We start from the raw sequence: 16,874 nt of genomic DNA on the forward strand, positions 1-16,874 counted from the left end.
TATGTGTATGTGTGTGCATGTGCATGTTGTATATGTCCCTCTATAGTCTATAGGTTAACTGAAGCATTTTTTTTATTAGTTATCTTTGAACTCATTATTTCTAACATTGGGTTTCACATCCATTTCTAATATTTTCAGGGTTCATTTTATTATAATGACATTTATTTATGGTTCCAACAATACAACAGTGGCATTAAAAATAAATATTAATATAGAAAAATTTATAATTTTAAAATTATCAAATTACATAATTAAATTATAATTTCCATTCATTTTCAAATTATTTATTGCTATTTGCTACAGTTACTTTTTTTTTTTTTTAATTGAGGGAATGGCCTGTAATAGGCCAGCAAAGTATTGGAGAATCTGAATATTTTTAACCCTTCTTCAAAGTATTGATTTCAAATAGCATGTAGATAATTATCCACAGAGTTTGGGATTACTTATGTGAGCAAAAATAGTATTTAAAACTATGTCAGTCAGTAGTGTCAGCCTAATGCTCTAATTTTGTTTGGCAGGTTGGTTCTTTTGAACATAATCTCACAACTGATCTTCTGAACCACTTGGTATTTGTCCAGAAAGTATTCATGAAGGAAGTTAATGAAGTAATACAAAAAGTGTCTGGTGAGCTGATATGGCACCTTATAGTATAGAGCATGTAGCAGCAGGTTTTGTTCTCATGGGCTGCATGGCCTGTGGGACTGTGATAGGAGCATTGAGCATGTCCTTTGTTTATAATTGTTGAATGACTCCCTAGAAATAAGGTATGTCTTTTCTGGTTTTCCAGCCTACAGGTTCTCTTGCTTATTACTTTCTTGTGAGTAATACATACATTCATGATTTATAAAATTCACAAAGCTCCTCTGTGCTTACTTTAAGAGAGAGAGAGGAACTTTTTGTATGTCTATTGACCAAACCAGTCTTACTTATTTAGGAACAAAATTTAGATCAGTATTAAGATTGCCACCTTATTCTGCACCCAATGGTGACTATATGGTGGCTACATGGTAAATTGTTTATAACAACCCATACATTTTTGCCATTTCTCAAGAGTAGACTACAATTGAGCTTTTTAATCACAGCTTTACATTTTAATAAGAAATACATATTTGATTGAATTTTAATTCACAAGATGAAGTATTAAGAGGAATTAGGGTAGAAAACAAGTTGACTCTGTATAATAGTTCTTGAGGCTGAATTTTTCAGTATGAATATAATCATGTCAAAATAATAGCTAGACCACATCTATAAATTTAATTCATAATGGGGTAAGGAACTGTGGAGTTACTATAACTAATATAATAGTGTTTATCCTTTCAAAGTGCAAGAAATGTACCTAATGATCTCATTTATGGATAATAAAGAACATTATAACTTGATGAACAAAAAGATAGAGATTCAGAGGCAAAGAATCATCGAACAGACCGTCAAATTACAGCGGGAGGGTTGGGGAGGGAGGGAAAGAAATTAACCAAAGGACATGTATGCATGCATATAAGCATACCCACTGGAAGCAAGACACTGGTGGAGGCGGAGGTGAGGGCATGTGCCAGGGCGTAGGGGAAGCCAGAGGAAGGTCAATGGGGGGAAAAATGGAGACATATGTACTACTATTTGTAATACTTTAAACAATATATAACATATTAATTTCAGGAATATAACATAATTTGATATTTATATACTCTGTGAAATGATTACTATAATTAATCTAGTTACCCTCTATCTTCATACAAAATTACTGTTTTCATGTGGTGAGGACTTTTAAGGTTTATTCTCTTGGAAACTTTCAAATAAGCAGTACAATATTATTGACTAAAGTTACCATATTGTACATTACATCCCCAGGACTTACTTATTTTATATCTGGAAGTGTATACCATTTACTCTCCTCACCCATTTTGCTCATCCCCCAACTGTCTTCCTCTCTAGCTACAAACCAATCTTTTTTCTGTATTTGTGAGTTGTTGTGGTTGTTGTTGTTTTTTTAGATTCCACTTCTAAGTGATCTATTTGACTTATCTCACTTAGCATAATATCCTCAACATCCTTCCATGTTGTTGTAAGTGCAAGAGTTCTTTAAAAAAAACAAAAAACAAAATACAAACCAAGGTCTTTTTATGCTTTTTTGAAAGCCCATAAAAGATTAAATTTTTATCTTAAGCAAACAAAAACTGCTCTTTTATCTGTTTGCTTCTTGGCTTGTTTGTGCATTTATGGTCCTTAATAGGAAAAAAACTTCTATCCCATTTGTATGCTCTCTGGGCTGATTATGAACTAAAGATACAAACAAAAAGGTGGATCATTTTAAATAGGATATTGGAAAAATAAGAATGCAGAGAAGTTCATAAAGGGAAGAGAAGTAGATATAGAAGTTATATATTAAAATATTAGAACATTATTCCATGAGTGGACCACATTGCATGGGCAACAAATGGTCTATTAATAGGAACTCAACCTCCAAGGTCTCCTGTCCTCATTTAAAAAACTTTACACAATAATCTTTGCTGTCACACTCTTTATTGTTAATGTGTATCACCTTATTTTTCATTTCTTAACCTTTATTTTTTCTTTTGCACATCAAAATATAAACAACAAAGTTCACATTTTTTATTGAAGAAATTAGTTCAGTTTACTTCTTTTGTAAACATGTATATATGCCATAAAATGTATTTGCCTCAAATACATTTTATGGCATGTATAATCACTTTTGGTTTTATTCAGATAATGTTTTAATTTAGTCCTTATAAATGTCCTCAAGAAGTGTCTGTGGATTATCACTGGCTTATATACAGTAACCTGCTAAAAACATTGGTTTAATGTTCAGTCAAAAGAAAATAACTTTTATGTATTATTGTTTTTTTAATGCACAAAATAGAAAAAAAATTTTTTAAAGAAATTATACCAGTCTCTCAATTATTTAACCTCTTTTAGGTGGGGAGCAGCCGATTCCTCTCTGGAATGAACACGATGGGACAGCAGATGGAGAGAAGCCTAAGATTTTACTGTATTCCCTCAACTTGCAGTTTAAGGTGACATAGCAATAAGAATGTTACTCTTAGAAGGATTTTTCAAATTAATTAATGCCTGCTTTTTATAGAAAATTCATATGAGACATAAATATGCCAGATGGAGAATAAAAATGAAGTATATCCACTAAAGAAAATGCTTTACAATTGTTTGACTATTATCTAGGACCTATTCCTATTTGCATTTTTTCAGTTTGCACATATTTCTGCATTTTAAAGAGCCTTGGTTATCTTTCCATGCAGAACATTTAGATTAACCTGCAAGAAATATTTTGCGCACTTGTCCAATTAACAGTTAATACCTTAATAGAAACCTTAATATTTCTAATATATGACATTAATGTTAATAAAAATAAAATTCTTCTTACCAAATACTTAATTATAATGTATTTATAATTGATCCATGAATAGTCTAGATTTTTAATACAAAATACTGAAATGAAATTTAATAGCCAGAGAGAGTCCCTACTAATGAGAAATTAAAGAATTTTGGCTGTTTTATCAGTTTACTAGACATCCTATATGTGTTTTAAAACATTCCATTTTATTTATTGTATTGAATGTTTTCATTGGAGTATGTGGACATTGTTGACTTAAGAGTACTTTTTCCTTCTAACATTTAATCTGCTAGGGTATTCAAGTCACAGCTACAACTCCATCAATGAGAGCTGTGAGATTTGAAACTGGATTGATTGAACTAGAACTTTCAAACCGACTTCAAACCAAAGCCTTACCAGGAAGTAGCAGCTATCTGAAACTATTTGGTAAATGCCAAGTAGATTTGAATCTGGCATTAGGACAAATTGTCAAACATCAGGTGAGTGCAGAATGTGCTGACATTAGAACTGTAGCCATTACATTTTGCACATCAATTTTGACTACTTGAAATATCACTATATTTATGAAAATATTTTAAGTTGATAAAATTTATGATTGTAAATTCTAAAGAAAATTTATGAAGGTCTTTACAATTTTACCTTGGTATTTCATTGAGTATTTTGGTGGTATATTGTTATAGTTTAGTGCAAATGCAATCACTTGAAACTTAATCCAGTATCTTCACAAATATGTGCTTATAATTTCTCTTTATTTTGTTAAACATTGTTTTTATTTCAATGCTTTGCACTAACATTGGTGAGCTCTTAAAATATTACTAGGTTTTTCCCTAACCAGTTTGGCTCAGTGAATAGAGCCGAAGTCTGCAGACTGAAGGGTCAAGGGGACGTACCTTGGTTTTGGGCACATCCCCAGTATGGGGTGTGCAGGAGGCAGCTGATAAATGTTTCTCTCTCATCAGTGTTTGTAACTCTCTGTCCCTCTCCCTTCCTCTGTGTAAAAAATCAATGAAATATTTTTTTTTAAATGTTATTAAGTTTTTCAGTTGTGCTGTAATATTGGCAAGTTTTGCATACCATAATGTTAAACATATACGTTGTAAAACATATATATGGATACACAGCAGTAAATCAGACTGTATTTTATAAAAATTAATATTCACAACTCATAGAGTTTTTGGTGTCTTGTTTTTATTTTGCTAAAAATTATGTAGATTTTGACCTTTTCCCTTCTGTGATTTGAAGAACTGATTAAATGAATATCAGTCACACTTTCAAAATTGAGTTGCCTATATTAAAGAACATGTGGAAGGAATAAATGAACAAAGATTTCTTGTCATTTTTAGGAGAACAGTTAATTTGTTCACATAAAAACATTTTGAGAGGAGCAAGGATCTCATTATTGTGAAACATTTAAGACATTGTTGTTCAGAATATGGACCTCATCCTCGATTTTGAACGAACTTGATGTTTGACTTTCGATTTAGTTCTTAAATACCCATTCATATTTTATATTGGTTTCAGGTGTTTGTGGTATAGCATAAGATATATATTATTGGTGCATGAAGTTGAGAAAAATATACTATAGTTGTTTTGGTGCATAAAACAATTAATGATGTTAAACTTTTAGTTTCTTTTATTAAAACACTTTCTATTATTTGATTTTATTGAACTTTTAATTTAGGTTTATGAGGAAGCTGGTTCTGATTTTCATCAAGTTGCCTATTTTAAAACCAGAATTGGATTAAGAAATGCCCTCCGAGAAGAAATCAGTGGCTCTTCAGATAGGGAAGCTGTGCTTATTACCTTGAATAGACCAATCGTGTATGCGCAGCCGGTGGCCTTTGACAGAGGTGAGAGTCAGGCAAGACTTACTTGTTGGATTTAGAATTGTTGGGAATGACATCAGATAAAAATCAGATTAAAGTTCACGAATGTAAAATCTAAAATGGGAGCGTATCAACAGTTTCTTGCTTATTCCCTTCAGTTTTTAAAGTCATTTTACTTGTTAAAGTTATTTGCTTTCTGAATGGATTGTAATGCTGAGTTTTTTAGTTCAGGTAACTAATGTACCCATTTGGTTTGGTAATGTCTTTATTTGCTTATACTCTAAACATTGATTGTGTGGCGTTTAGAAGTGGAATCTGAATATGGAAAACAGTATCCTGCCCTCCAGGAACTCACAGCCCTGTGGGAGGAGCCAAGTGGACTCATAGCAGAGTTAGAGATTTATGTTCTAGGGGTCAGGGAGTCTCTGCCTTCACTGTGCTGCTTAGAGAAGACGCCAATTCTTCAGACTCAAATTGGAGTTAAGAGATCACCAGGGAGACAAGGAAACGAAAGCTTGTCTTATTTGCCTTTGTCTCCAGTGGTCTAGATCAGTCCATGGCATATATATAGCAGGAACTAAGTAAATATTTTCCAAATGAGAGAGAACCTGAATGAAGGAATATGAGTACAGAGGTCTAAGAAAATACAGCACCAGCTTTCCTGAAAGAAAATAATGGAAATAAGGATGAGCAGATAGAGTGAACCTAAATAATGCATATTGGGTAAATACGTTGGAACTATGTTTTAAAAGTAACTAAGAACCATTTAGCAAGCTATTTAAGATTTAAATTGGTGGTAGGTGTTGGCTGTTGATAAGATTAGTTTGTTGGAAAACTCCTTTTGGTAATGTCATGGATAACATTTTATTTTTCTAGATCCAGTGCCTGTTTATTTCATTTCTCATCTTACCAGCTTTCAACAACTCCTTAAAGTACTTTCTATTCGTTGTGTTCCTGACTGACATTTGCTTTTCCTTCTCTCTGGCCCTATCTTCTTCATCTCTTTAGGCTCCCTCTACGCACTGCATTCAATAAAGGTTTTCCTTAGAATTCATTCTTGCTACACACTCAAATGTCTTTGACCTCTTCTCTAAAGCACATCTTTTCAATGTATACTCCTAGTATTCTGCATCTCTCCTCCAGGAATTTTTTAACATTAGTAGCAGTAAGTTCTGCAGGGTCAGGGCCTGTGACTACTTTCATTTGTTCTTCCATCCCAGTGTCTGGCTCATAACAGGCATTTCACAAACATTTTGTTGAATGAATGAATGGACCTGGATTGTCTTCTTCCTTCTGCCATTTTTCAATTGTCTGCTTTTTGCTTCTTGGTTAAATGAAATCAAGTTTTCAAGTTGACCATATCATCTTAGATCCTTTTCAATCCTAATGCTACTATTTTCTGGGAGTAATTTTTACTAATTGGTGGAATTTTGCAGCTATTGAGGTTTACTTGCCATATAGCTTTACAGTTTTTTTTAAAGAAATTTTATTTCTTCCCTGCCTAAATCACCAAAAGCTGTGTTGTTTTGGCTGAACTATAAAGCTGCCTATGATAACTGGAATGAACAACGAATGGCTTTACATAAGGACATTCACATGGCTACAAAGGAAGTAGTAGATATGCTCCCCGGAATCCAACAAACCTCTGCCCAGGCCTTCGGGACACTCTTCCTGCAGCTCACTGTGAATGATCTGGGGATTTGCCTGCCTATCACAAGTGCTGTACAGGTACGGAATTCAAGTTTTCATCTAACACTAAGAACCAGGCAACTCTACTCACCATTTCTAGGTGTACAGAGTATCACAATGGATTTCTTAGGAGAGCAGTTTATAACTTGAGTTTAGTAAACAGCAAGTAATATTGAAGTTCTTCAACCATTATTCATTCATCTACAGTGTACTAAAGGCGAATCTCATGAGATTTGAGTACTCTGATGTGCCTCAGCATAGTGATGAGATTGATACTCATCTAATAACTTTTAATTTTGACCTTGACTTATAAGCAACAAGAATTTTTGGGACTAATTCTCAGGAACACACATTTGTATGCACATGTGCATGAGAGAGAAAAGGTTATGAAACCCTGTCAGACGAAGAGGTTGCAATTAAACAAATACAGAAGCCTTTATTTTACTGTTATATTGTAGTTTATCTTAAATAATCTGTAAGCAGTTGTTGAATGAATTTATCTTTTAGTAAACTCTATAAATTGCCTTAGTTGGTTTGGCTCAGTGGATAGAGCATCGGTCTGTGGACTGAAGGGTCCCAGGTACAATTCTGGTCAAGGGCACCTGCCGGGTTGTGGGCTCAATCTCCAGTAAGAGTCATGCAGGAGGCAGCTAATCAACAATTCTCTCTCATCGATGTTTCTATCGCTCTCTACCTCCCTTCCTCTCTGAAATCAATAAAAATATATTAAAAACGAAACAGAAACTCTTGGTTGAGAATTGACACTGTGGGCTATGTTTGTGTCTCAGAAGTTGATTGGTAACTTTTAATCATGTGATGTATGGACTCAGGAGGGCTCCACACCAAGGGCAGTGGTCAGAATGCCAAGAACAAACTTTTCCCACACGAAAATAGAAGCTTGATATGGAAAAGCATATAATTAATCTTTTACAAATTTAGTTTAAAACAAATAGCACATGGAAATGAATTTCACTTTAGTAATCTAATTTCTAAAGTAGGCATCTTTCTAAGCTACTTTCCAGTGAAGCTTTCTGGATTTCCCCCTTTATAGATTTTTGTTTCCAGGAATCTTATGAGCATTTTCAAATTTAAAAGTTATCACCTTTTGTTTTGTTTCCTCTTTAATATATTTTGCAGTCCAATCACAGCGGAGACCTGGACACTGGCTCTGCCTTGGTGCTGACTATTGAAAGCACTCTCATTACTGCTTGCTCTTCCGAGTCTCTGGTTAGTAAAGGGCATTTCAAAAACTTCTGCATCCGTTTTGCTGACGGCTTTGAAACATCGTGGGATGACTGGAAGCCAGAAATCCGTGGGGATCTAGTAATGAATGCCTGTGAGTGTCTTTTATTTTCTGTACTAGAGGCCCAGTGCACAAATTCGTTCATGGGTAGGGTTCGACCGGCTGGCCTGGCCCCAATTGGCAGATCAGGGCTGGGCCTGTCTGGAGGAGGAGACAGTGGGAGGTTGGCCGGCAGGCCCACCCCGACCAGGGCCCTGATCAGGGCTGGACCAGCTGGAGAGAGGCGCTGCGGGCAATTGGCCAGGAGGCCCCTCTCCTAATTGGGGTGGGGGGACCAACTGGGGGAAAGGCCAGCCCTGGGGAGGGGCTCTGTATGGTGGGCTGGCTAGTCCAGCCACTGATTGGCATAAGGGGGGCTGATTGGTGACGGAGCTGTCTGTGTGGAGGGGCTGTTGCTGATAGGGTGATGGGGGACCATCGGGGATGGTGATGGCCTGGGGGAAGGGTTGCAGGAGATTGACTGGCCAGCCCCACCTCCTATTGAGATAGGGGTGTGTGTTCAGAAGCTGGTGATTCTGTTCATATATAGGTGATACTCTTTGGGTGAAAAATTGCAATGCAATATTTTATCAAAAATGTAATTTCGTTGCTCATTTTGGTGTGCTCTTGTGCAGGTGTGGTTCCTGATGGCACCTATGAGGTGTGTTCCCGAACTACAGGACAGGCAGCTGCTGGTAGGTTCACATTTGGAATTACTTTTACTACATGTGTCAGGGAGAATCCTGCCTTTATCTATATGTACTTTCAGCCTTTATGTTAATAGTGAGAGTATCTTTTAACTAAACTTACTCTGGTCAGGGGGACACTTTGGAGAAAGAGGGAGCAGAAAACCCTGGGAAACTAGATAGGAGGTAATTACAGAAGGAATTAGCTGTCTTAACTATGATGATAGCCTGTGTAAATTTTTATTATTTTGCTTGGTACAAATTAGAGTAAGCTAAAGGGAGATATCTGTTGAAGGGCTCTTAACTGTTGAGAGGGAGGGAGCTGTTGAGGTCAGTACATTTCTTTCCCTCCTTACTATTCCTCTTGTTCTCCTCAAACCTAACCTCAGTGCTCATCCTGAGTAATTGTCCTAGAGAGTAGCAAGGCGATGGCCCCACTGACAGAGGTCTGACAGGACAGGGCATTTCCAGAGTAAAGTTAGAAAGAAAGGTGATGACTGAGGATAACATCCATGTGGAGAGAAAGGTCACACTAAAGTAAAGTATTTATTAGGGCTGTTGTTTATAAGTGTCAACAAGCCACTAAAGCTAACTTAACCCAAAGGGGGACCAATAGCAAGATATTGCAGACCACAGTTAAACGTGGGACTGGCTGTCTGGGTGAAGAGAAGGAGCCAGATCAATTGAGGGACGCTGGGAACAAGATCCTTGTCAGCAGGACTCCTGCTCTCATCTTCATCATGCCTTCTCCACATCTTTTCCACGTGTGCTTTGTTTTCTCACTGAGGACCCTTCTGACGTGGTGGGAAGCAAGGCTGCTGGCAGCTCAGAAGCCAGGGCCCTAATCAACAGGGAAGGACCGATCTCACTAATCTGGGGGAGGGTTCTTATTTTTCCAACACTGCCCCTCACCCAGTCTGATCATCTAATTAATACTGGCTAGTGAGGGAGGGCCATGCCAGTTCTTACTGTAGTGTGTGAATCCACAGTCCCCAGGAGCCGTTGCTGCACCAAGGAGACCTGTGCACACTGGACGGTTGGGTACTCGGTGCCATGGGTCCGTGTTCCATAGGCCATCATCCACTTTATTCCTGAAATATTTAAGTAGCTACACTCAAGACTGCCCAGAAATATCACTTCCGTATTCCCACAGAGAGCAGTAGTGCCGGGACCTGGACACTGAATGTGCTGTGGAAAATGTGTGGCATTGATGTGCATATGGACCCGAACATTGGCAAAAGGCTGAACGCTCTGGGCAACACTCTGACCACACTGACTGGGGAGGAGGTCATAGACGACATGGCTGATCTGAACTCCATGAACATCGGTGACCTGTCAGACGAGGATGAAGTGGACACTATGTCTCCCACTGTCCACACTGTATGTACACTCACTGCGGGATGTTTCCCAACTGGCTCTTAGCATGAGATGGGCTATTACTAACTCAGTGTTACTTATTATATTGTGATTTCTAATTGTGCAAGAAGGAAGGGACTGGTGGTTTCTGTGTCTACATTTCATAACATTGTTTTTAATGACATAATAATGTCTTTTAATTGATTCCTTGTTCCATAATAATGTCTATCAACTAACTTGTGCCTTAACCGACAGGTGACATACTAACATTGAAAGTGCAATGGATCTGTAGGGACAGAATGTAAATCAGTGGTTTCTTCAAGCTGGGAGCCTCAGGGGGCTCCTGAGGGGACTGGGAGAGACTGCTAATGGTTACAAGGTTCATATGGGGAATAGTGAAAATAATCTGATAGATTGTGGTGATGAGCATAACTTTGCAAATATACTAACTACCACTGAATTGTACAGTTGAAATGGGTGTATTTTATGCATTGTAGCTAAATAAAGATGTTCAAAAAAATGAAGCTCAGAAGCAAAGTATATACATGCACACAAAATATATACAATTAGAAATATGTATTTCCATCTCTCCTATACATTTTATAGTATCAAATTATTTGATAGTTAACAAGAAAGTCTCTGCTTTCATTCTGGTATTGATTAAAATATTTTTAAACTATCTTTTAACCATTGTATCATGAAATACTTTTGTTCTTAGAAAGACATTTTTTAAAAATTGATGTTACTGTTTATTGTTTAGAGTTCAGATGGAAGTTCAGTAAGTGGAGATGGCCACAAGCTCACCTTTGGGCAGCGACTTGTAAACCACCTGCTAGGCCTGACGCCCCCACACCAGCGCTATTCTGTTCCTGCAGAGTATTTGTGTGAACCAGAGCTGGGGGGCTCCCCACAGTCAGGCCAGGCCCATGTGAAAGTGTACAGAGCTCACTCATGGGGAAATGTAGGTGGTAACTAAATAGATTTCTGTGAAAACAAAGGGATATCAATCACTGGAGAATTCTAATCATCATACTTAATGTAGATGCCTTTGATTTTTGCATGCTTCTTTGATTTGTGTCATAGTGTAGATTTGCTGTGTGACCACAGGGTGGTACTAACATTTGTGCTTTGATTTTTTCAGGAAGCTGTAGAATATCGAAGACAAGGAGCATCTGGTAGCCAGCCAGGAGATCTGAGAGGCAGAAAAATGGTGAAGCGAATAGTGGATATCAGAGAGCTGAATGAACAAGCCAAAGTCATAGACGATCTTAAGTATGTATCATGCTTTTTCACTTAATACAGGCCTCCCTAATGATGGAATCATCAAATTTTAAATGTGGGGAGAAATTGTGTGGACCAGTACAAATCTTAGTTTATAAATGAGATGAGCAAGGCCAGAGCAGTGTGGCAGTTAGCCTGAGATCCTGCATTCATTAGTGATCAAGTTAGGCTTGAAGTCCTTGTCTGGTACTCATCATGGGTCCTCATTTCTGAGCAGTTTATGACTGACTTCATATCACACATACCTATCTCTACATGTACATGTACACTTGAACGTATCTTCACATGACTATATAAATATATGCATTAGCATTTCAGAAATACACATTTTTGAAAGGGGAAACAAATAAAGCATTTGACATGTTATCTCAGTTTAATCTCCACTGCATTTCTTGAGGTTAGATGGTATTATCTAAACTTTCTAGTTGAGAAAGCAGGCTAGGGGGAGATAAGAATTAGAATTTGAATTTATGTGGTCTGAACTCAAAAGTGCATGCTCATTTTGCCTGCCTACACTAGTGTTTCTCTAGGCCTGAAGTGGGTATGGGGTAAGTCAAGAGTAGGAAGTTCATGTAGTAATTTATTTTCTGTAGCTGTGGCCTGCTGGATGGTACTAATACTTCCTCTGTAAGACTTTTCTTCTTGGAAACTTTGAAATATTTTGTTTTCCCAGAGGTGATATTCATGCCTCATTTTTTCTAATCTTTGTACACCCGTAGCTGGGTGGTTGTTTTTTGCATTGAAGGACTTTACAAAAATATATGCATTTTTGTACAGTGAAAGGTATTACCTATGCCATTTAGTTATTATACCGTGATTCACATTTTCCTGTTTGACTCACATTATAGCTTGAGTTTTGTTCTCGGGGGTCGGGGGGAGGGGAAGAGAGGGGAAAAATGACTTGAAACAAATACAAACTTCCTCCCTAAAATCTTACTTGAGGCTTAAATTATAGGTAGAATTTTACATACAGGCATTCTTCTGCAGAGTAGATCTACAACTTTTGTAAGATGGTCAAAGAAACTCTTGATACAGAAATGAGTAAGATCATTGCCTAACACATTGGATGAACTTTGTTATAGTTTGCCTGGTATGAGTGTTAACTTCATGGGGGATTTTCGCGTGTTCATACATAATCTTTGATATGCTGAAAAGTGAAAGAATGAAAAAGGAGCACGTGAAAATCATCCTACTTTGTAACTTCTTTGCATTCATTGCAATATTTATTTTGCATCCAGAAAATTAGGTGCAAGTGAAGGAACCATAAACCAAGAAATTCAACGTTACCAACAATTAGAATCTGTTGCTGTGAATGACATTCGAAGAGATGTTCGTAAAAAGTTACGGAGGTCCAGTATGCGAGTGAGTCAGAATTTACCAAGAATTTTATTAAAGTAGACATTTTCTTTTTAATTTAGGAAACTTTCTGATGAGATTTTTGTTGTTCTCTTTCTTCCTCCATTGCTGGTTTGTACACCCCCAACTACTCAGTAGGAGGCACTGTTTATAGCACTTTATGTTTATCAACCCATTAAATCCTTACAACCACCCGATGAGGAGCTTGTAGCATTTTCTCCATTTTAAAGATGTGGAAACTGAGATAGAGAGAGGTGAAGTAATTGACCAAGGTTATACACCAGCAATCCCAGTGGAGCAAGAATCAAACCCAGCAGTGGGACTCTACAGTCTATCTTTAGTCACCATATTCTGTCTGTCTTTCATGAAGTAAACTTTCTCTTTAATCTCCACTTCAAATGTGAAGTCTTTGAGATGCCCACATCTCATTCCCTACAGCTGACTTTATCATTTGCTTGTATAGTTGCCCTTATTAGGGTTTGAGTTGCTTAAAGAACAAGTTATTTATCTTTGAATTCACTACTTAAATTTTCTGAGATTTAGTTCAATTATTGAATAATTGAAACAAATATATAGGTATACTGTACACATATAATAGGAAATAATTCTAAAATTTATTCAAAAGGTTGCTTTGGGTCAAGTTGGCCTGATTAATGGGAAAAGTTACTTCTTAAAAAAAGGTAAGTGGGTTCTTAACCATTTTTTTTTTTTTTTTAATGAATAGCAGAACCCTCCTTTTTTTTTTCTTCCTTTTTTTTTCTTTTCTTTTTTTTATCAGAATAAGGTTTTGGATGGCACCCCACTACATACAAAGATAAATCAGAGCTGCTAGGGGAAAGGCACAAAGATCTATTGTTTATTGGCTTGAACTTTCTTCCCTTGATCAACCCCAGGGTCCCAGGCAACCTAGTTTGAATACTGTTCTAAATTATTTAAATTAAAGATAAAATCCAATTTGAGTTATATTCATCACTGGTTTCTATGACTAATAAATGGGTTGTGATAATCTATAATGCATAATTCTGTATTCAAAATTTTTGCTGCTATGTACCTAATAATCATACAATATAATTAAAATAATGCTTGCGTAGTATTTATAAGGTAGCTTATACTTGTTAATTGAAAATAAATCTAGGTAAAGAGATTAGGGAAATGAATGAAACGTGTATGAACATTTGTCTCCTTTGGCATTTCCCCTTCACTTCCCTGTGAGTCTTCTTGCTTTGCACATTGCTGTGTAGGAATCCTTTTCATATCTAGCCCCTGTCATTCATTGGGAGAAGAGGGATTTGGAGACCAGGAGATTGTTCAAATCACCACTTCGTTTCCTTTGCCATAGTGCAGAATCGTGTCTCAAGAGCCCTTGGGTGGTACTTGAGATGAATGGTGTTCTTTTCCTCTTTCCTTGTAATCCTCATTTCCTTTGTTTTTTTTTTTTTTTCCTTTTTAATTGTTTCCTTCCTTCTCACTCTGTTTCTGTATCCCTCATTCCCTTTCCCAATCATTTTCTTTTTTCTCTCAGGCCAGTTGGGGCTAATATTTACTAGCTCTCCTAGTAGAATTGAGGACAAAAATAGCTGCCTCATGCTCTGCTTTGACTCATTTACATTGTTAAGTGACATTTAAAGTCACTTGTCATTGACCTGGGGATACAGCTAACTGGTATATACAATAGTAGTTTATAGTCACCCTTTTTTCTCTCCCATTTCATTAGGCTGCTTCCCTGAAGGATAAGTGGGGGCTGGGTTACAAACCGAGTTACAGCCGATCGAAGAGCATTTCGGCTTCTGGAAGACCACCTCTGAAGCGAATGGAAAGGACAAGGTAATGTCTATTCCAACCAACAAACCAAGCAATAACTTCTGACTCCTTTGCCAAGGTCCATTACTTATCTACTGTGTTCTAATTGTGGGAATTACAAAATTATGATAGCAAAACTGGACATAATTAGTCAAATACCAGTAATACCGGATACTGTCAAGCTAAGAAGTTTATTTAAGGAATTTCCCAATCACATTTGCGCCATAACCTCAGTCTGCTTTCCAGGAATGAAGTACATTGATTTTTAGACAAGTATACGTGTAAACTTACAGACTACCCAAAGAAGTGAAAGTGTGCCTATTCGTTGCTGCTGCTCTAAGTTTGTCATTTTTAGAAAATGTTTTGAGTTTATACACATTTAGCATAGAAAGAATTGAAATTTTTACATATTGAAGAAAAATACTGTTTTACTAGTAAATGAGTACTATAAAGTAAAAATTTTAAATTCTTTTCTATATGGTTTACTTTTAGAAAATCTGTATCAACAAAACATAGACTTTTTTTTTTTTTTATGGGATACTAAAGATTAAGAAATGCAATACCAAAAGTTGAATCCTTGGGTAAGGTAAATATTTAGAAATATTTTATTAATCAGACTTTTATAAAATCCAGGTTTTTGTTGTTGTTGTTTTTTTAAACAGAATGTTAATGTCTTATAACTTTTTTATTTCACTCACAGTTCTCGAGTAGGAGAGACTGAGGAGCTTCCGGAAATCCGTGTGGATGCAGCATCTCCTGGGCCCAGAGTAACATTCAATATCCAAGACACAGTGAGTCATTGCTGGTTAGATACACAGTGCTGATAGTTACAAAACTATAGTAGCCATCCAGTTTTAAAATTCTGATTCCTACCTGTGACTGTTGAAGCGACTGTACATTACCAAACAGCTGGGTACTGCCCAGTATAGTGTTTTGCATGTAGAATAAAGATCCAAATTCCTTGCTCTTAGGTCGAAATGTTGAATAGTTTTTTTTCAATGGCAAATCCATACTAAACTAGGTCTTAAACACAAATGTAAGTGGAATGTTTACACTTTATGTATTTTATTATTTAAGTGTATATATAGAGAGAAAGCAGAAACCAGAAATTGAAAAAGTCAGCTTCAAAGTAATATTCTAATTTTATAGCATATTAAAAATGTTTGTTTTGTTTTTTTGTATATTTATTTTTAAATCATTGTTTTATATTTCATGTGAGTTTTTATACATTTCTTATTATTTTAAGTTGAAAAAAACAGTATGGGGAAGCACACCGCAGTCCAGCCCTCCCGGGGAAGGGTATTTTCAGGTACTTCGTAAGAACAACATAAATTCTGCTTTAAATGAATTAACCACCTGAAAATCTGCTTTCAAAATTCCTACCTCTCATTTCATACTAAACTCAGATCTCAGAAATATTTTACATAAAGGTTTAAGATTGTTTAAGTTAATAAGTTCTTGCATAAGTATATTTTAGTTTTATACTTTATAGTTTAACATTAATTATTTAATTTTCAAAATTAAAAGGCTAATTCAACTCAACCAAATTGTAAACCAAAAAATGCAATTTTATTACAGTTATTTGCAAATCCCTAAGTGAGTCTCCTTTTCCCACATTAACTACAAAATGAATATTTTATTTAAAAAATATACTTAACTATTTCTAACTAAAATCAAATTTATTTCAGAAAAACAAATTAATGAATGTTACTTCTTTTGAGTCATTGGTATAAAAAATGTATACAAGTAATCTAGAAAATTATTCTTATGCTCAAAAATGTATGACATAGGCATAATTCATAAGTCAAATTAACATTTTTATTTGCCAGCTATTTTACCTAAATATGTCATAAAAATAAAATTGAATTAAAAAAATGTGCCTACATACCAGTTATATGAACCTTTGTTTAGAAATTTCCGTCAAATTAACTTTAAAAAACTTGCACTTAGCCCACATATTTTGTTTCCCTTTCCTGACCTTTTATACTAGAGTCTCAATATATAACCCATAGTTCCACTCAATTTAGTTAAACTGAATTTTGTTTTAGAACCACTGGATTGTAATACAGTGAGCTTGGTAAACATGTCCTTTTTCTAAAAATGATCTTGGAAATAAATCATTTATAGTGAATTGAATGGAATCTACTAATTAAGTTGATATTTTTTTCCTGCCTAACATTTTAAAATGGATATAATTGACATACGATATATTAGCTGTAGGTATACAGTTTAAT

The 16,874-nt window shown here is 35.9% G+C and overlaps 1 protein-coding gene across 17 annotated transcripts in view; it reads left to right on the plus strand.

Annotated features, from left to right (window-relative positions):
- KIAA1109 (KIAA1109 ortholog) overlaps window positions 1-16,874 on the plus strand; it is a 146,539-nt gene that overhangs the window by 101,728 nt on the left and 27,937 nt on the right. For 14 of the 17 annotated variants that reach the window (XM_045576666.1, XM_036425243.2, XM_036425250.2 and 11 more), the window contains 14 exons: window positions 519-624; window positions 2,932-3,029; window positions 3,658-3,843; window positions 5,046-5,214; window positions 6,707-6,918; window positions 8,017-8,215; window positions 8,797-8,856; window positions 10,001-10,227; window positions 10,964-11,164; window positions 11,345-11,475; window positions 12,723-12,846; window positions 14,555-14,664; window positions 15,341-15,431; window positions 15,887-15,949. In XM_045576666.1, the coding sequence (XP_045432622.1) occupies window positions 519-624; window positions 2,932-3,029; window positions 3,658-3,843; window positions 5,046-5,214; window positions 6,707-6,918; window positions 8,017-8,215; window positions 8,797-8,856; window positions 10,001-10,227; window positions 10,964-11,164; window positions 11,345-11,475; window positions 12,723-12,846; window positions 14,555-14,664; window positions 15,341-15,431; window positions 15,887-15,949 (1,977 nt within the window). The remainder of the gene's footprint in view (window positions 1-518; window positions 625-2,931; window positions 3,030-3,657; window positions 3,844-5,045; window positions 5,215-6,706; window positions 6,919-8,016; window positions 8,216-8,796; window positions 8,857-10,000; window positions 10,228-10,963; window positions 11,165-11,344; window positions 11,476-12,722; window positions 12,847-14,554; window positions 14,665-15,340; window positions 15,432-15,886; window positions 15,950-16,874) is intronic. The other 3 variants (XM_036425238.2, XM_036425242.2, XM_036425244.2) reach the window with 3 other exon arrangements.

This window comes from Pipistrellus kuhlii, unplaced genomic scaffold (assembly GCF_014108245.1).
Source record: "Pipistrellus kuhlii isolate mPipKuh1 unplaced genomic scaffold, mPipKuh1.p scaffold_m20_p_8, whole genome shotgun sequence".
Lineage (NCBI taxonomy): Eukaryota > Metazoa > Chordata > Mammalia > Chiroptera > Vespertilionidae > Pipistrellus > Pipistrellus kuhlii.